The 22,238-nt window shown below is 40.0% G+C and overlaps 1 protein-coding gene across 2 annotated transcripts in view; it reads right to left on the minus strand.

Moving 5' to 3' along the window:
* Sgt1 (suppressor of G2 allele of skp1) overlaps window positions 1-22,238 on the minus strand; it is a 51,693-nt gene that overhangs the window by 12,616 nt on the left and 16,839 nt on the right. For both annotated transcript variants that reach the window (XM_071675233.1, XM_071675232.1), the window contains 4 exons: window positions 20,760-20,914; window positions 18,350-18,457; window positions 12,013-12,103; window positions 4,759-4,955 (listed from right to left, as the gene is read on the minus strand). In XM_071675233.1, the coding sequence (XP_071531334.1) occupies window positions 4,759-4,955; window positions 12,013-12,103; window positions 18,350-18,457; window positions 20,760-20,914 (551 nt within the window). The remainder of the gene's footprint in view (window positions 1-4,758; window positions 4,956-12,012; window positions 12,104-18,349; window positions 18,458-20,759; window positions 20,915-22,238) is intronic.

The following is a 22,238-nucleotide window of genomic DNA, read 5'->3' on the forward strand; positions in this document are numbered from 1 at the left end:
TGCCCATCCTGTTCAGCAGAATTGTCATCATGTTGTGCCATGTCATTTAAAGTATTTGATGCTATAATACCTATTCCTGGGGATAGGGGAGAAAGAATACTTCCCACGTATTCCCTGCGCGTTGTAGAAGGCGACTAAAAGGGGAGACAGTGGGGGGCTGGAAATCCTGCCCTCTCGTTTTAAATTTTCCAAAAAAGAGGATATTCCCCCTAAGGCTCAGTCCTCTGTTCTTAACGCTACCTAACTAGTACAGGAAATGGTGAATATGTATTATAAAAAAAAAAAATCCATTTTTTAAATCTTTTTTTATACTCAAGTTGGCCTCCCGCATTAGCGAGGTAGTGCAAGGAAACAGATGAAAGAATGGCCCAACCCACCCACATACACATACATAAATGCCCACACATGAACATATACATACCTATACATTTAAATGTATATATACATATACATATACAGATATATACATATATACACATGCACATATTCGTACTTGCTGCCTTCATCCATTCCCATTGCCACCCCACTACACATGAAACAGCACACCCCTCTCCCAGCACGCGCGTGAAGTAGCACTATGAAAAGACAACTAAGGCCACATTCGGTCACACTCAGTCTCCAGCTGTCATGTGTAATGCACCGAAACCACAGCTCCCTTTCCACACCTATTCTATAATTAAGGAAATTACATGAAATGCCCTCTTGACATTTTTCTTATTTCAAAATTTTCATTACACCCAGAAAAAAAACCTGTTAAAATCAATGTTCCAGAAATTAACTGAGCCTCAGACAAGTGATGTCATGTTCTACCACCTATGTCACTGACTTCTGCCAGTTTTCCGGAGAGCATATGAATTTCGGTATTCTGGCAGCACTGGCAGTGACTCATTCTTTGTTTGGGTTGCCATCTATGACTAGAAAAATGGCCTAATAGTACACAAAATTTAACTTGTGGTGAGTAATATTGTATAGTGATGTTCATAGCATTATGCTATGTAACTGTAGATTAAATGTCAATAGCACTAAAAGGTTAGCAGCAAAGAAGAATCGCCAACTCTTATACTGTTCTGCATTACCACATACCCTCAGAGTAACTGGGGGTACTTGACATGCAAAATTCTCTATTAATCCTTAACCCTTACATGGCAAGCATCATCCAGAAATTCCACCGTAGAATGATTACTGCCACACCTCTCTATGACACTTGTCATTTTTCACATGATCCATCTTTCTCACATCATGTATTCCCAGACATTATATTTCCAACATAACCAACCCATATCTTTTCTTTTGCTTTCAAGGCCCAAGACACAGCTAGAAAATAGCGTTAGGACCATTATACCTTTAAACATACCCATCATTGCCCTTTACTAATTGCATCTCCCAATTAGTAAATGATACACAGATGCACAGTAGCAGGTAATGATACACAAAGAGAAAAGGAGAAAGATTTGGTAATACGTGTTATATGGGAAAAGGGAAATATAAAAATAATACCAAAAGAGGTACAACATAACTTTTCCACATAAATGGAAATGGTTGCAGAGCAAATTCAGATTGAAACTGGTAAAAAATCAATGAGAATATCAAAACATTACCTCCTAAATCTTTTATTTATTTATTTATTTGCTTTGTCACTGTCTCCCGCGTTAGCGAGGTAGCGCAAGGAAACAGACGAAAGAATGGCCCAACCCACCCACATACGCATGTATATACATACATGTCCACACACGCACAATATACATACCTATACATCTCAATGTACACATATATATACACACACAGACATATACATATATACACATGTACATAATTCATACTGTCTGCCTTTATTTGTTCCCATCGCCACCTCGCCACACATGGAATAACAACCCTCTCCCCCCTCATGTGTGCGAGGTAGCGCTAGGAAAAACACCAAAGGCCCCATTCGTTCACACTCAGTCTCTAGCTGTCATGTAATAATGCACCGAAACCACAGCTCCCTTTCCACATCCAGGCCCCACACACTTTGCATGGTTTACCCCCAGACGCTTCACATGCCCTGGTTCAATCCATTGACAGCACGTTGACCCCGGTATACCACATCGTTCCAATTCACTCTATTCCTTACACGCCTTTCATCCTCCTGCATGTTCAGGCCCCGATCACTCAAAATCTTTTTCACTCCATCTTTCCACCTCCAATTTGGTCTCCCACTTCTCCTCGTTCCCTCCACCTCTGACACATATATCCTCTTAGTCAATCTTTCCTCACTCATTCTCTCCATGTGACCAAACCATTTCAAAACACCCTCTTCTGCTCTCTCAACCACACTCTTTTTATTTTTTTTTATTTCTTTTTTTTTTTATACTATTCGCCATTTCCCGCAATAGCGAGGTAGCGTTAAGAACAGAGGACTAGGCCTTTGAGGGAATATCCTCACCTGGCCCCTTTCTCTGTTCCTTCTTTTGGAAAATTAAAAAAACGAGAGGGAGGATTTCTAGCCCCCTGCTCCCTATATATATATATATATATATATATATATATATATATATATATATACTATTATTTTTCATTATTTTATATATATATATATATATATATATATATATATATATATATATATATATACTATTATTTTTCATTATTTTATATATATATATATATATATATATATATATATATATATATATATATATATATATATATATATCTTTCTTTCTTTCAAACTATTCGCCATTTCCCGCATTAGCGAGGTAGCGTTAAGAACAGAGGACTGGGCCTTTGAGGGAATACCCTCACCTGGCCCAATTCTCTGTTCCTTCTTTTGGAAAAAAAAAAAAAGAAAAAAAAAAAAAATTTATTTATTTTGCTTTGTCGCTGTCTCCCGCGTTAGCGAGGTAGCGCAAGGAAACAGACGAAAGAATGGCCCAACCCGCCCACATACACATGTATATACATACATGTCCACACACACACAATATACAATATACAATATAAATCTTATGAAAGGTTTTTCCAAATCAGTATTGTAAGAAACTTGAAAGACATATGCTAAAACATAGCAACAGATATATAAATATAAAGAAGGTATACTGATTATTATCTAAATGACTGAATGAACACAATGTAAATTGGCAAAGGCCTGGTTAATCATGCAGTATACATGGAAAATAGGAAACAAATTTGTTTCTAAAATCCATAAACTCCCAAAATCTGTGGTGTGTTTTTCATTCTTACTTAGGTTCATTAATGCTCTTCCATTTTTCCTACTTTTCAGCTTTCTTACCTTTCTCCTGACCCCCTGCTGAGTTCTTTTGTTCACCTTCCAATCACTTGCAATTCTTCCCTGCATATACTATCCATACACCACTTTTTTTCTTCTTTCAACCTCCTCATCCCACCATACACTACCCTTTCTCATGTTCTCATCCCATTTTCTGCATGCCATACAATTTATTTGTATATGTAAGGAAGGCTGACCTAAAACCCTTCCACTCTGCTCCTACTTCCCTTGTTTCATTTACTATCATTCTATAACACTCTTCACTCAACTTCTCTTGACATCTCTCTACACAGGAGTCTCTTCCAAGTGCATGCACTTTCACCTCTTCTTTCACATAAATATTTCATCTTTTCGTGAGACTATATGCTTTAACCCTTGCCTTCAATAAGAAGTGATCAGCCAACCCAACTGCTGCCACTCTAAACATGCTCATATCCAACCTCTCCTTAGCACACCTATCTGTCTGTATCTCTGATGCCTGTTCCCTCCAAGAACTAATCCCATCAAGGGGGGTGGCTGTGGCAAGCGAGTCTCCACGCATCCCTGTCCTTACAAGCCTAAGTTCCACACACACTTGTCACTGAGGAAATCGACCCTACACCCCACTCACCCAAATATACTTATTTAAGCACATTTTTATAAACCAGGTAAACCCAATCACCAATTCTCTTTCAGGACACAACTTATGCTATTTCCCCCCCATTCTACCCAATTATACTTTCACTGCCACATTACCCACTCTTGCATTCAGATCCCCTAGCACCAAGATTCAAACCCTTGCATCTATATTACCAAGATACTTACTTGGCTCCTCTCCAAAAATGCTCCCTTCTTCTTGCTATCAGGTACGGAACAATTAGCAGTCACCTAACTCTGGTTATCTACTTTTATCATAACTAAAATGAAACCTGAATTAATTTTCTTACACTTCTTATAACAGTCCCAAATCTCCTTCAACATAAGTTCTAACCTTCCTTTAAATATGTAGGGCCAATTTTTTTTCATATATTTTTGGCATTTCCCACATAAGCAAGGCAGCATCAAGAACAGATGACCAAACCTTAGGGGGAAAATCCTCATTTGGTTTCCTTCTCTGTTCTTTCTTTTGGGAAATATAACAGGTGGAGAGGATTTCCAGCCCTTGCTCCAACCACTTTTAGTTGCCTTCTATGACATGCAGGGTATATAAGGACAGTATTCTTTCTCCCCTATCCCCAAGGATAACATGACTGAAATAGTTTTCTAAATGATAAGCACATTTTTCTAAAGTATTCAACAGTCAGTGGTCCATTCACAACCTTCTGATATGTTTCAGATACTGACCATCTAAGGCCTTAGACTGCAGAGGACAAAGTGGCAAACCTTAGAATGTGCTTAAATTGTAAGTGATAGTATTCTGAACTTTGCAGAAATAAGAAGGGAAAGGTTACAGTAATCCATTTCACTCATAATTCTAACTGCTCATGTTTAACTTTAACTTGTCAGTGACTTACAAAAGATTTGTTCATGGCTCGCCGTGTCTCATCTGAGCCTTGGCCATATATCTTCTGGAACAGCTGGTTTAGAGCAGCATCACCTTCCAACTTCTCATCCTCCTCTTCTTTCTTTACTTCTGCTTCAATTTTGCTCCAGTCATGCTTTTTGGATGCTGATGATGGATATGATGGGACTTTTTCTGTCATGGTCACCCCTATGGAGAAAAATATTATTTCAATTTACTTGCATGATTCCTTAACCCTAACACTGCTGTAACAGTCAACTGATAATGGAAAGGTTCACTGCTAATATTTCTAATTGACAAAATGATGAGGTTTCCACCCTCATCTGCATTCCTAGCTACAGTCTTACTCCAACACTTGTCCACAGATGTCACTAGAATTCTCCAGCATTGTTTGGAAAAAATGACACATCCTGCAATCCCACATATATCAAAAACAAAGTATATTATGTAAGCTCCCACTCTCCCAAAATAAAATAACACTTGATGGAAATTTTTCTAACTTCAAAATAATGAAACAGTATCAGTTGTATTTTTACTGATATTTCTGGTGATCAGAAAATTATCTGGATCAGTTTTTTTCTTTCATGCTCATTCACCTTTTCCTAAATTAGTGAGTTAGTGCCAGGAACATGCAAAGAAAAGGCTGTCTTGTGTAATGCACAAAAACCAAAGCCCTGCAGTCCTTTTCGTGGTTTACCCTGGCTGCTTCAAAAGTCCTGGTTCAGTCTTTTGACAATTTTGCTCCCTATATACCGCAATGTTCCAACCCACTCTATCCAGCACATGCCTTCCACTCTCTTGCATGTTCAAAATCTTTTTCACTCAATCCTTCCAACCCCAGTTTGGTCTCACTTCTTTTCTTCACAACTTCTGAAACATATATCCTCTCTGTTGACCTCATATCACTCATTTTCTTGATATGTCCAAACTATTTCAGCACACCCTCTTCAGTTTTCTGTCACATTCTTATTACTACACCTCTTACCCTTTTATTACGTATCTGATCACACCACCTGACACTGCACACTGTTCTCACATGTATCACTTCCAATACATTCACCCTTCTCACATTCTCATTTATAGCCCAAGCCTTGGATCCATACATCACTGGGACTACTATACTTTCAAACACCCATTTTTAACCTCACAGACAAAAACCTTTCTTTCCACACATTCCTCATTGCTCTCAGAATATACATCCCCCTCACCTACCCTGTGACTCACTCCACTTCCATGGTTCCATTCAATGCCATGTCCACTCTCAGGTATATAAAACACTCCATTTCTTCCAAATTTTCTCCATTCAAACTCACACTCCAATTAACCTGTCCCTCTACCCTGCTAAACCTAATAACCTTGCTTTTATTCACATCTACTCACAACTTCCTCCTTTCACACATTCTCCCAGACTCAGACACCAACCTCTGCAGCTTCAAACTCAAATCTGCCACCAGTGCCATGTCATAAGCAAACAACAAATGACTCATTAACAGGTTTCACTCATCCCCTACAGACTAAATACTAACCCCTCTCATCAAGACCCTTGCATTTACCTTCCACATCATCCCCATCCGTACACAAATTAAACAACCATTGTGATATGGCACACTCCAACAACATACCCACCTTCACCTGTTTATGTGGTTAGAAAACAATTTCTTAATTCATTCTTAAATTTTTTCTTCACTTATATTCGCCATTTCCCGCATTAGCAAGGTAGTGTTAAGAACAAAGGATTGAGCCTAAGAGGGAAAATCCTCACTTGGCCCTCTTCTCTGTTCCTTCTTTTGGAAAGTAAAAACTGGAGGGAAGTATTTCCAGCCCCCAGCTCCCTCCCCTATTAGTCGCCTTTTATGACATGCAGGGAATACGTGGGAAGTATTCTTTCTCCCATATTTAAGTAAAATAAAGTTGTGTACACATATGTGTAAGAATACATTTGTGTAGTTATCTCTAAACATTTGCACTCTTCAAAAAAAACTGACACTTGCTGTTTAAAATGAAAATTTCAGCAGCCAGGTCTTATCTGTGGAACAAATCATATTACTCGCTTATAATGGGGATACCATATGTTTGGTAGCAGGTAACTGTCCTAGAAGTCAAATAACATGATTTACAGTCTCAGTCATCCTGTGGTACTGAGAGTGGTGGAATGCAACTTCTGCTCATTGTCCTTGTGTTTACTGAAGTTTTTGTTAATTATAACATGGTGAATAGTTTCCCTCTACCAGTAACAAACCACAGGTCCTAAGTAAAAGGTGAGGCAAAGTTTAGGGTGGGCTAGATGAACTGTCTGTTGAAGGATACTAAATGATTTTTTGTTTTTACCAGACCTGGTACTAGTATGTGATCTGAGGGCATTTAGTTCGTCTGTTGCTTTTGTGTTGATGTTTGTATTATGAGAGGTGAGGCATGTGTGTGTAATACATGATGCCCAGAAAAGTTTGAGTTTTGTGGAAAGGGAGCAATTGTTCATTCAAGGTAACAAGAGACTGCAAGTTGCATTTGCGTCTGTCTAGGGTTAAAGGGTGACTGAAGACTTCTGTGGAGATGCATACATTCTGTTCCAGGGGAGCCACTGTTTCAACTGTGCAGTGTACAGCTGCATGTCAATTGTTGCTTATGTTGTTTCAGGGTGCTGGAGGGTACTGTACGATTATCTACATATAAGAGAATTTACAATCCGTGACAGTTTGAGGTATTAAATACATGATTATTTCTATATCAGTCCATACTCTCTTGGGCAGTAATTCTTTGATTTCTAAATGTTTTTCTCATGGGTACTTTCACAAGCATATCTTTTATCTAAAAAAAAGTATCTGAGAATTATTTTCAATTAAGCATATTTTATGTACTTGCTGTGCACTGGCTAAACTTTTTTCTTTCAAACTGTCGCACCTCACTGAGTCACTGCATTTGCTATCTGGTTTCATCCTGTGCAACTACACCTTTATGAAAAGGATTGTATTATTCATCATGCGAAATTTTTTTCTGGTTACTCTTCAGAGTTGTTATTTGTGTGTCTTGTTGCTGGTGCTGAGAGACACATCAAATCTAAGTTCATAATATCAGGTCCTCAATTACTTGGATAGTCTCAGTGTTTCCTCAATGAGACCTCTGACAAAAGGGACCTTGTATGCTTTGAACACCACAGGTAGCTCCACATGATGGCGATAAGCAACAGCGAAGAGAGGAGATATGAATGAAAGGCATCACTCAACAACCAATTCACGTTTGCTGCACCATCCTCAAGGTCAAGGAAGTTTAGCTCATTGTCTTAGTCCAGCTTTATTTCCCATATCAGCAATACTCAAATTACTGAAACCAAGGCACTCTTTACTTCCTTCAGCAACACATTTAGAGCAATGGAAGACCTCCAGACCTACCATAAAGCTCTTCACTAATGCACTCTGTACAGCATATGGAGGGACACCCTACCCATGCATACATGCCTGACAATCCCACAAGCACATACAATAACCTACAAACCACCCTTGTTGAAAAATTGCATGTTCTGTTTATATTTATTCATTTTGCTTTGTCGCTGTCTCCCGCGTTAGCGAGGTAGTGCAAGGAAACAGATGAAAGAATGGCAAAACCCACCCACATACATATGTATGTACATACACGTCCACACACGCAAATATACATACCTATACATCTCAATATTTTTTTTTTTTTTTTTGCTTTGTCGCTGTCTCCCACGTTTGCGAGGTAGCGCAAGGAAACAGACGAAAGAAATGGCCCAACCCACCCCCATACACATGTATATACATACACGTCCACACACGCAAATATACATACCTACACAGCTTTCCATGGTTTACCCCAGACGCTTCACATGCCCTGATTCAATCCACTGACAGCACGTCAACCCCGGTATACCACATCGATCCAATTCACTCTATTCCTTGCCCTCCTTTCACCCTCCTGCATGTTCAGGCCCAGATCACACAAAATCTTTTTCACTCCATCTTTCCACCTCCAATTTGGTCTCCCACTTCTCCTCGTTCCCTCCACCTCCGACACATATATCCTCTTGGTCAATCTTTCCTCACTCATTCTCTCCATGTGCCCAAACCATTTCAAAACACCCTCTTCTGCTCTCTCAACCACACTCTTTTTATTTCCATACATCTCTCTTACCCTTATGTTACTTACTCGATCAAACCACCTCACACCACACATTGTCCTCAAACATCTCATTTCCAGCACATCCACCCTCCTGCGCACAACTCTATCCATAGCCCATGCCTCGCAACCATACAACATTGTTGGAACCACTATTCCTTCAAACATACCCATTTTTGCTTTCCGAGATAATGTTCTCGACTTCCACACATTCTTCAAGGCTCCCAGGATTTTCGCCCCCTCCCCCATCCTATGATCCACTTCCGCTTCCATGGTTCCATCTGCTGCCAGATCCACTCCCAGATATCTAAAACACTTTACTTCCTCCAGTTTTTCTCCATTCAAACTTACCTCCCAATTGACTTGACCCTCAACCCTACTGTACCTAATAACCTTGCTCTTATTCACATTTACTCTTAACTTTCTTCTTTCACACACTTTACCAAACTCAGTCACCAGCTTCTGCAGTTTCTCACATGAATCAGCCACCAGCGCTGTATCATCAGCGAACAACAACTGACTCACTTCCCAAGCTCTGTCATCCACAACAGACTTCATACTTGCCCCTCTTTCCAAAACTCTTGCATTCACCTTCCTAACAACCCCATCCATAAACAAATTAAACAACCATGGAGACATCACACAACCCTGCTGCAAACCTACATTCACTGAGAACCAATCACTTTCCTCTCTTCCTACACGTACACATGCCTTACACCCTCGATAAAAACTTTTCACTGCTTCTAACAACTTGCCTCCCACACCATATATTCTTAATACCTTCCACAGAGCATCTCTATCAACTCTATCATATGCCTTCTCCAGATCCATAAATGCTACATACAAATCCATTTGCTTTTCTAAGTATTTCTCACATACATTCTTCAAAGCAAACACCTGATCCACACATCCTCTACCACTTCTGAAACCACACTGCTCTTCCCCAATCTGATGCTCTGTACATGCCGTCACCCTCTCAATCAATACCCTCCCATATAATTTACCAGGAATACTCAACAAACTTATACCTCTGAAATTTGAGCACTCACTCTTATCCCCTTTGCCTTTGTACAATGGCACTATGCACGCATTTCGCCAATCCTCAGGCACCTCACCATGAGTCATACATACATTAAATAACCTTACCAACCAGTCAATAATACAGTCACCCCCTTTTTTAATAAATTCCACTGCAATACCATCCAAACCTGCTGCCTTGCCGGCTTTCATCTTCCGCAAAGCTTTTACTACCTCTTCTCTGTTTACCAAATCATTTTCCCTAACCCTCTCAAATTGCACACCACCTCGACCAAAACACCCTATATCTGCCACTCTATCACCAAACACATTCAACAAACCTTCAAAATACTCACTCCATCTCCTTCTCACATCACCACTACTTGTTATCACCTCCCCATTTGCGCCCTTCACTGAAGTTCCCATTTGCTCCCTTATCTTACACACTTTATTTACCTCCTTCCAGAACATCTTTTTATTCTCCCTAAAATTTAATGATACTCTCTCACCCCAACTCTCATTTGCCCTCTTTTTCACCTCTTGCACCTTTCTCTTGACCTCCTGTCTCTTTCTTTTATACATCTCCCACTCAATTGCATTTTTTCCATGCAAAAATCGTCCAAATGCCTCTCTCTTCTCTTTCACTAATAATCTTACTTCTTCATCCCACCACTCACTACCCTTTCTAATCAACCCACCTCCCACTCTTCTCATGCCACAAGCATCTTTTGCGCAATCCATCACTGATTCCCTAAATACATCCCATTCCTCGCCCACTCCCCTTACTTCCATTGTTCTCACCTTTTTCCATTCTGTACTCAGTCTCTCCTGGTACTTCCTCACACAAGTCTCCTTCCCAAGCTCACCCCAACATTCACTCTTCTTTTCTGAAAACCCATACAAATCTTCACCTTAGCCTCCACAAGATAATGATCAGACATCCCTCCAGTTGCACCTCTCAGCACATTAACATCCAAAAGTCTCTCTTTCGCGCGCCTGTCAATTAACACGTAATCTCAATGTATACATATATATACACACACAGACATATACATATTTACACATGTACATAATTCATACTGTCTGCCTTTATTCATTCCCTTTGCCACCTCGCCCCACATGGAATAACAACCCCCTCCCCCCTCATGTGTGCGAGGTAGCGCTAGGAAAGACAACAAAGGCCACATTCGTTCACACTCAGTCTCTCGCTGTCATGTAATAATGCACCGAAACCACAGCTCCCTTTCCACTCCAGGCCCCACACAACTTTCCATGGTTTACCCCAGACGCTTCACATGCCCTGGTTCAATCCACTGACAGCACGTTGACCCCGGTATACCACATCGTTCCAATTCACTCTATTCCTTGCACGCCTTTCACCCTCCTGCATATTCAGGCCCAATCACTCAAAATCTTTTTCACTCCATCTTTCCACCTCCAATTTGGTCTCCCACTTCTCCTCGTTCCCTCCACCTCTGACACATATATCCTCTTGGTCAATCTTTCCTCACTCATTCTCTCCATGTGACCAAACCATTTCAAAACACCCTCTTCTGCTCTCTCAACCACACTCTTTTTGTTACCACACATCTCTCTTACCCTATTATTACTTAATCAAACCACCTCACACCACATAATGTCCTCAAACATCTCATTTCCAGCACATCCACCCTCCTGTGCACAACTCTATCCATAGCCCACGCCTCGCAACCATACAACATTGTTGGAACCACTATTCCTTCAAACATACTCATTTTTGCTTTCCGAGATAATGTTCTCGACTTCCACACATTCTTCAAGGCCCCCAGAATTTTCGCCCCCTCCCCCACCCTATGATTCACTTCCGCTTCCATGGTTCCATCCGCTGCCAAATCCACTCCCAGATATCTAAAACATTTCACTTCCTCCAGTTTTTCTCCATTCAAACTTACCTGAATTTCCTTTAAATTTTTCATACAATTCCATCTTGGAAAAAAAAGATCAGCTGACTGGAAATATCATACTCCTGGATCAGCCAGCATATGAATATATCTTGTTAGGAGAAGTATTAATGTCTCTTTCATTCTATAATAAAAAGAAACTATCAGACTATCTGCACCTGTTAGATTTGCTTTAACTGTTGGAGCAGCACCATCTCCCTGAAGTGTTGCCCATCGAATACCATCCACCTTCTTCATTTTCACCTCTATCTGGAAAAAAAATACATACTTACAAACAAAACACCTTTGTTCATGCATTATAAAATATCTTTGCTGGCAACATCAGCACTCGCAATAAAAAGAAAGCCCTCATATTATTGATCAAGGACGAATGTGCCTTTTTTCATACTGATAAATGAAATCTACTGAAATCTAGCTTATTAATCAATCTTTTAATTGTCAAAAGCCCAACATCATCACTAAAAAAAAATCTACAGAAATACCTTAAAATCTTTCTGTCCTTATATAATGGTAGCATTCTCAAAATGCTTGCGCTTTACAAAATAGGAGTGAATAATAGAAAATACCAGGTAACTCATTAAGTTACTGGACCAGTATAAATATGAGGAAAATGGCAGTCAACCAGTGTACACATTAGTCTTTGTAAAATCTAATGCATAGTGGAAATAATCTGGTCAATGCTGAGATACAGGAAATAATCCTTGATGGACAGTATGAAACTCATTCTGGAGGACAGACCACTTTATGGGGATGCAATGAAAAACAAAGTGACCATGTATGCAAAACTATTTCATTAATTGAGAAAAATAAGTCTACTTTTACCCCTAGAGAGCTTTATCACTGCTAGTTGTCACTCATATCCCTATCTCATCGCAGTGAAAATTGTGTTAAGTATAAGGGTGTACAAAAGCCAACATGCCACTATATCAACTGGTCCTTGGGTTCCTCTGGATGAGTCTCCAGGAAGATATACTTTTCATGGCCTCAAGTTAGATAGACATCCCATAGGTTCCCTTCACCCAGGATTTACTTTCTAAGAGACAATACCAGCTGGTGAAACTAATCTATGTAAGGCCATGAAACTGAGCTGCAAGACAACAGTGCTGCAGTAGGACTTCCTAAACCATAAAAGTAACAAGCCCCATGTGAGTCTCTGCAAACAATCAGTGGTTATTTATGACTCTGGTTAAGCAAATCCATAAGGCCATTAGCCACATCTACATATGTGTTATTTCAAGTTCTATGCTACAAATCACATGAAAATGCTTCTACAAGCTTACAGACTTCAGAGCATTATTTGAGTTCTCTCAAAATGTATGACTTTTCATCTTAATTTGTGCAAAAGCTTCAGCCCTTGGGCTGTGATGTGCCAATACACTGCTCTACTGGACAGCTTGCAACGTGCTAGTGAACTGGCAACGTTTCAAATTCCCAGCTGTTGTATGATTGCCATATCTTAATCCAAAGATGTCATTAGCAACAAAAATAGATGGAAAAAATACAATACATCACAATCACCTACAAATTGTTAGAGACAGTGTAATGGCAACAACAGGGTGGCAAGCCAGATTTACATGGCAACTACTTAATTCAATTTCATAATAAAAGAAACAATTTCTACTGTATCCGTGTTTATATTTTGAATGAAAATTGCTTTGTTTTCATTCATTCATATTACTAATGCTGTGTGTCTGTGTGATATGTATATAAATGAATAATACTTATTTATCTATCTGTATCTCTGACACCTGTTCCAACTGTAACTCCCTCAAGGGGGTGGCCATGGCAATAGTCTCCATAACTAGTAAACTCCAGAGCCGCTTCTTAGCCTTTGGTGCCTAAACCTTAACAGGCCATCAGCACAGGAAAACTCTAACACAGTGTTTGCAGAGGCTCCTACTAATGTCTACTGATTACATTTATCTAATCTTCCTACCTTCTACTTCTGTCTACTGCAACTACCATTTTGCCAAAATGCAGGGTTAGAGCATAGTGCTCACCACAGGAAAATCTAGAGTTACAAAGAATGAGCTGTATGAGTCAGGTGTAATGTATGAACAGGAGAGATCATATGTTTGTGGACAGAATGCCAGTAGGCCACCTGTGAGTAAGGCAAAAGAGAAAAGACAGCTACCAGGGTCAGGGGAGTGTAAAGAAAAATGTAAATGATACATACGAGATAATTTACACATGAGATGTGAAAACTCATGGATGGAACAGAAAATGTTTCATGTTTTTTTGGAATAACAACAAAATCACAACAATTAAAGATCATAATCACTGTACTCTAATAAAAATAAGGATCATCCCTGCCACCCGCCAGAGCCCTCCGCTGTCAACTCAATACCCTTCCATGCAAATATATAAGTATACAACTTATTTGGATATTTTCTGAATATTATATTATTTTGCTTTGTCGCTGTTTCCTGCGTTAGCGAGGTAGCGCAAGGAAACAGACGAAAGAATGGCCCACCCCACCCACTTACACATGTATATACATACACGTCCACACAAGCAAATATACATACCTATACAACTCAATGTATACATATACATACACACACAGACATATACATATATACACATGTACATAATTCATACAGTCTGCCTTTATTCATTCCCACTGCCACCTCACCACACATGGAATAACAACCCCCTCCCCCCTCATGTGAGCGAGGTAGCGCTAGGAAAAGACAACAAAGGCCCCATTCGTTCACACTCAGTCTCTAGCTGTCATGTAATAATGCACCGAAACCACAGCTCTCTTTCCACATCCAGGCCCCACAGAACTTTCTATGGTTTACCCCAGATGCTTCACATGCCCTGGTTCAATCCATTGACAGCACGTTGACCCCGGTATACCACATCGTTCCAATTCACTCTATACCTTGCATGCCTTTCACCCTCCTGCATGTTCAGGCCCTGATCACTTAAAATCTTTTTCACTCCATCCTTCCACCTCCCATTTGGTCTCCCACTTCTCCTCGGTCCCTCCACCTCTGACACATATATCCTCTTGGTCAATCTTTCCTCACTCATTCTCTCCATGTGACCAAACCATTTCAGAACACCCTCTTCTGCTCTCTCAACCACACTCTTTTCATTACCACACATCTCTCTTATGATAGAGTTGATAGAGATGCTCTGTGGAAGGTATTAAGAATATATGGTGTGGGAGGCAAGTTGTTGGAAGCAGTGAAAAGTTTTTATCGAGGATGTAAGGCATGCGTACGTGTAGGAAGAGAGGAAAGTGATTGGTTCTCAGTGAATGTAGGTTTGCGGCATGGGTGTGTGATGTCTCCATGGTTGTTTAATTTGTTTATGGATGGGGTTGTTAGGGAGGTGAATGCAAGAGTTTTGGAAAGAGGGGCAAGTATGAAGTCTGTTGGGGATGAGAGAGCTTGGGAAGTGAGTCAGTTGTTGTTCGCTGATGATACAGCGCTGGTGGCTGATTCATGTAAGAAACTGCAGAAGCTGGTGACTGAGTTTGGTAAAGTGTGTGAAAGAAGAAAGTTAAGAGTAAATGTGAATAAGAGCAAGGTTATTAGGTACAGTAGGGTTGAGGGTCAAGTCAATTGGGAGGTGAGTTTGAGTGGAGAAAAACTGGAGGAAGTGAAGTGTTTTAGATATCTGGGAGTGGATCTGGCAGCGGATGGAACCATGGAAGCGGAAGTGGATCATAGGGTGGGGGAGGGGGCGAAAATTCTGGGAGCCTTGAAGAATGTGTGGAAGTCGAGAAAATTATCTCGGAAAGCAAAAATGGGTATGTTTGAAGGAATAGTGGTTCCAACAATGTTGTATGGTTGCGAGGCGTGGACTATGGATAGAGTTGTGCGCAGGAGGATGGATGTGCTGGAAATGAGATGTTTGAGGACAATGTGTGGTGTGAGGTGGTTTGATCGAGTAAGTAACGTAAGAGTAAGAGAGATGTGTGGAAATAAAAAGAGCGTGGTTGAGAGAGCAGAAGAGGGTGTTTTGAAATGGTTTGGTCACATGGAGAGAATGAGTGAGGAAAGATTGACCAAGAGGATATATGTGTCGGAGGTGGAGGGAACGAGGAGAAGAGGGAGACCAAGTTGGAGGTGGAAAGATGGAGTGAAAAAGATTTTGTGTGATCGGGGCCTGAACATGCAGGAGGGTGAAAGGAGGGCAAGGAATAGAGTGAATTGGAGCAATGTGGTATACCGGGGTTGACGTGCTGTCAGTGGATTGAATCAAGGCATGTGAAGCGTCTGGGGTAAACCATGGAAAGCTGTGTAGGTATGTATATTTGCGTGTGTGGACGTATGCATATACATGTGTATGGGGGTGGGTTGGGCCAATTCTTTCGTCTGTTTCCTTGCACTACCTCGCAAACGCGGGAGACAGCGACAAAAAAAAAAAAATCTCTCTTACCCTTACATTACTCACTCGATCAAACCACCTCACACCATATATTGTCCTCAAACATCTCATTTCCAGCACATCCACCAATATCTTTTTCCTCTAAAGGTAAAACAGTACTTCCATACAGGAAAAAGAACCACAAGCAGCCACAGGATCACACTCTCCCCATCAACCTTCAGCAACTCACTATTCATTCCACATATCCTAAATGCTCTTCCATCTCTCTACTTTCACATTGACTCTCTTACCTCTTTGAGAAAAGAGCATCTCAGTGATCAACGAGAGTGCAGTAAGGATCCTGACATCAGCAGAGGCAGCTGCCATCAGATGGATTAGCCATTTACAACTAATCAATATACTCTACCAAACCAGTAGGTAGTAGCTGGATAGAAATTAACAAATCTATGGCCCCTGGTCCCTGGCATCATGGGGTGCTAAGATTCTCCAGGTTTCCACCTGACTCTACTGCCAATGAGAGGGATTGTTTTGACATTAGTAGTACCAACACCTCCCATGAGCTTTCCTTCCGTTAAACCTTCCTCTTTTTCTATTCACTATACCAACATTCGTGGTCTCTCTAGTAACCTCTCCTCTGTTGAACACCATCTGTCTAGTATCTATACTAACATCTTACTTCTCTCTGAGACATAGTTGTCCAATGGTGTTCTCACGTCTCTTTTTCACATCCAATAATAATCTCTTCTCACCATTCTGGTCTGAAGGTGGTGTTTGTGCTTATTCCAATATCAACACACCTGTTGCATGCCTCAAGGACCTTGACTCCCCAAAATAGGATGTTATGTGGCTAAAGATCTGTCTTCCAACTGCCACAATTTTCCTCTGTTTTGCCTATTGCTCTTCTAATTTGACAAATTTTATATCTTTCTTCGACTATCTAAACTCCTGCCATGAGAAAGTAGCATTCTCTCACCCGTACGCTGAGGTCCTCTACCTCGGTGATTTCAACATTCACCGTATGGAAGGGTAGAATTCCTCCAATACTGATGGTAGAGGGATTGAGGCCCTCATGTTCTCCATTCTCAACGATTTAGAACAAATTATCTACCACCCTATCCATATTCCTGACTCCTGTGACCACTCTCCTATTATTCTGGATCTGATTTTTGTCTCTCGTCCATCCTGTTGTGACCTCACAATCTTGCCCCAAATTGGTTCATCTGCTCAAACTCCCATAACTGTATCTATTTCAATGGCACCTTCCCCTCCAGCAGCTCCTTATAGGCGTAAACAATGGTGCTTCAACAAAGGTGACTGGAATAACTTATGTAACTTCTTTTCAGACTTTACTTGGGTAAATTACTGTCTCTTATGTGGTGATGCTTCTGGTGATGTGAGTGTGTGTGTGTGTGTGTGTGTGTGTGTGTGTGTGTGGATGAAGGCAGGAAGTATGAATATGTACATGTGTATATATGTATACGTCTGTATATGTATATGTTGAAATGTATAGGTATGGATATGTGCGTGTGTGGGCGTGTATTCTCATAATATGGGACTCCCAAGTCCTTCTCACACACAAATCTTAAAGCTATTTACAGCTAATAAATATATTGAGGCCATCTTTTGCTTTGTCCCATCCCTTGGAGTCTGTTTAGGTGCCCTTGTAAGCTCATGCATATCTTCTTGCTTTGCACTTCCCTTAAGACCTTTGCACAACCGACAAACATAGCCATATATGGTAAGGACTACCTCTGACAGTTCACTGTAAGTGGGGCTTTCAAAAACCCTAGGTGCAGTAAGTCAAAGAGCAATTACGAGTAATTCTGAATCTCAGATAACGTTTCCATATCCCTGCCTATATTTTCAATAACTCCGCAAGTCAGTGTCCATCAAAATGCTGAGTACTTCATAACATACGCTTGCTGTCATGGCTGTAGGACAAAAGAAAATCCTGACTATTGAGTATTTTCTAACTTCTATAAACTCTGAAAATTTGGATTACAAAAGAGATCATAGTTTTCATGGTAATGTTTACTTCCGAATGGAGTTACAAAAACTGTTAGTAAATATGACTAATGTTCTTCCCTGAGAACACCCATGTTCCCATATCAAATTCAATAACGAAGTTGGTTGCTGAACATCTGAACTTACTTTTGATGGCAAAACTCTGAATGATGACTCTGAGGGATTAATGGGATGACAAACATCCATGGCAAGGCTGTAATCTGATCCAGAAGGCAGAGGCGCTGTCACACTAACCTAAAAAATGAAACAGAGATTACAAAGAAGCATCATATCAGTCATGATGAGATCTATATCACTTGAGGTTCTCCCTATTCCTCAGTCCCTCACAAAAAAAAATCTAAACCCATATGGAGGCATATGCTATAATCTTCTAAAGACACCAGCATGCATTTTCATACAATCTGGTGTCAAAGACACACAAAGGAATACAAACAGCGAGAAACCACTGAGTCCTTTTGAGGTTGTTTGTAAGTGGAAGGTATCAGAAACTCTGATTAGCATGGTGAGAATAAAAAGGAATGCAGATAATTCAAATAGAAAAACCTGCCAACAGTAAAAAAAAAATCAATAAGATAGTTTCGTTACCATGGTTATCATAGGTGATCCTGCTGACAATATTTGCAACAGAAGTAGGATAAATTTAGGGCTTCAATAATGACTCTTAATTGTAAAGAATATCTCTATGTTGACTGAGATTCATAGTGCAAAAAACCTTGAAATTTCTCAAACTCTGAAAATTAGCATCCTTTACTAATAACTCGAACTTACCGATCATCAATTAGCATTATATTGTACTAGTTCAGTCAAAACCATGTCATAGTGAGTTCGGAGGTGGATTCACTAGAACAGCACTATTTGTAGTATCAGTTGGTAGGCAGCCAACAACCAGGGAGGTATACTATCCGTACAATCCACCTGGGTATTGGGAGAGTTAAGTCATGGCTGTGTAGTGAGCCAGCACTTCAGAAGTTGTCAAGTTGCACTCCTCTGACCTAGGTACCTATTTTTTTCTTCATGCCTCACCAACACATGGACTGTTACCATTCTGTCCACAAATCTATAGTCTCTCTGTCACATAATGCATGACAACACTTAAATCACACAGCTCATTCTTCGTAACTTCAGCGGTATAATGTATAATGTGCTAGTATAATGTGCTAGTCCTTACTTTTGGCAAAAAGTGAGGAGCAAGAGATAGACATAGTAGATACAAAGGCTTCCAGGCATTCAACTTAACTATAGCCCCTGTTAGTCACCTAATATCAAGCAAAGATGATTCATGGGTCTTCGTTTTACTCCCATCCCCAGCAGGTAATCAATAATCATCTACAAGTGCCCCAGGACCCCTCTCAAAGCATATGTCCTGGCATTACTCAGGGCTTCTTTTCCTAAGACCTCCGCATAACAAGGCTGCACTACTTCCATTAGCAAAGAATTCATGCTCTTTTTTGGCATGTGAAGTTCTTTGGTGAGATTGTACTCCCAATGATACAGCCTCCCAAAATATGACTTTACATTTTATGGTGTAACCTTATGCAGGCCGAGTCCAGTAACATCTATAAGGGCAATTACACCTATAAGAAAGAACACTAACAAACAACAGGTGTCCATCATTTCCTAGTCCCCTTTGCAAGCCTTGAGTGGAAAAAAAAAGCTGTACTAAAATCTAATCTGTGAGAGAAACATAAGAAACACCAAGGTTACATCACAAGTGAAAGGTTATCATTATCAACTAATGAAAAAGAGTACATATTAGTTGATGAAACAAGTGTCGTGAAAGAACTTCTTGCTTCAAAGGAACCCATTCTGTCCCTGCTTGTGAAAGATGTGTTAACTTGAAGCATCAAGAACCCCTAGGAACAGGGTCCTGAGTGACACCAGGTTCCTTTCAGAAAGAGGTCCTTGAGTAATTATAAATAAATATGGAGAAAGTGTACACTAAGGTTAATAGAGATGCTTTATGCTAGATCTTACAATTATACGGTGAAGTAGGAAAGTTACTTGAAGCAGCAAGGGACTTTACTCGAGAGAATATTGCAGATATGTAAGTAAAAAGAACGAAGAGTGAGTAGTTTCTGGTGAAGGTAGGTCTGCAGCAGGGGTGTGTAATGTCACAATGGCTATTTAATCTTTAAGAATAGAAGGGAAAGAGATGAACGTACGGGCTTTACAGAGAAGGGCAGGTCTGCAGTCTGCTAGGGGTAAGGACGCCTGGGAGGTGAGTCTGTTACCATATGCTGGAGACAGCTCTGGTGGCAGATTTGTGCAAGACACTGCAGATGATGGTTTTGAAAGTGGTAATGTGTAAGTGGTAGCTGAGAGTTAATATGAATGAAAGCATGGTTATAAAGTTTAGGAGGGGAAAGAGACAGGCTGGTTAGTGTGTGAGTTTATATGAAGAGAACTTTGAGAAAATGGATCAAACATGATAAGCAGAGTGGAAGCGACTGGATGATGCCATTTTCTGTCAGTTCCAGGGACTACCTCACTAACTCATAGAAAAAAAGATAAAGATAATAACTTTCATGGGACTTACAGCCTTTTCAGAAAAATACACTTTCACATCTTCTTTCTTTAAGTTTTTAATCAGAATAGTGATGACAACATGTGTTTCTGTCTGGTACCAGTCATGCTTTACTTTTGGTGCTGGTTTGGTATCTGCTGGAACTTCAGATTTCTCCATAATTCTTCCTGAAAAAGAGAGAGAAAATGAAGTGCTTAAATGTACATAGCCTGTCTTACATAATAATCTATTCAAAGATCTGAATATCTGTGAAAAAATGCAAATTCAGCACCCTTCACTTTGGTTCCCAGTTCCACAGGTGGATCAAAAACTTGAAGTCCCTCAAATCACTAATACGCAACCTCAACCCAGGTCTAGTGTATTAAAGGATAACGTGAACATGCTTATACACGTACAAAATTTGTTACTAAGCATATTAAACTGATTCATCACGCAAGACCAAAGACTCTTCGCCCGCCAACTCCTCAAACACAAAATGCATCATATAAATCCAGCCCCAAATAATTCCTCTGGCATCCTCAAATGAAATATCTAGAGCACTAAGTAATTCTCAAACTGAATTAATCCATTACCTCTGTGGTCTATCTTTCCTGCATGTTCATTCAACTGCATTAATACATACTTTCTTCACCTCCCCATTTTTTGCCTTCAGTTCTACTGGAAAATGCCATCCTAATGACTTTTATTCATTTTACTTCCTACTGATTTTCTTCATACCACATATGTATCTTTAACTATCCTCTTAATTCCAACTACATTTATGTAAATTATACATCTCTACTGGTCTTATTCTTAAGCTCTCCTAGCTCATACATGCTTGGATTTCACATCCATATACTACAAATATATACTCCAAGCAAACTTCTTTCCCACTCTATACCTAATTTTCACTGTCCCTAATATCTTCCATCTTGAAAGAGAATTCTCAACTTAGTTTTCCCATAACCATCCTTAACCCCTTCCCTTACTATCCTTAGCATAACTGAGCTCAGCTTTAGTTACATAATCATCATCCCAAGATAACCTGGGTCACTTATACAAGCACCTCTCAATTTAAAAGATGGTTATGTTATAGAAAATGGTTGTGTAAATGAAAAATGCGAAAAATCAAATAATGTAAATAATGGACATTGGGGGTTTGCTTATCAATAAGACAGTATTGAACATGATAACAGTGAAAAATAAAGCATACATATATTAGGAAGAGAGACGCATTTGGACGATTTTTGCAGGGAAGTAATGCAAATGACTGGGAGATGTATAAAAGAAAGTGGCAAGAGGTCAAGAGAAAGGTGCTAGACGTGAAAAAGAGGGCAAATGAGAGTGAGGTGAGAGAGTATCATTAAATTTTAGGGGGAATAAAAAGATTTTTGGAAGGAGGAAATAAAGTGCGTAAGACAAGAGAACAAATGGGAACATCCGTGAAGGGGGCAAATGGGGAGGCAATAACTAGTGATGAAGTGAGAAAGAGATGGAGTGAATATTTAGAAG

This window comes from Panulirus ornatus, chromosome 20 (genome assembly GCF_036320965.1).
Source record: "Panulirus ornatus isolate Po-2019 chromosome 20, ASM3632096v1, whole genome shotgun sequence".
In the NCBI taxonomy this organism is placed as follows: Eukaryota; Metazoa; Arthropoda; class Malacostraca; order Decapoda; family Palinuridae; genus Panulirus; species Panulirus ornatus.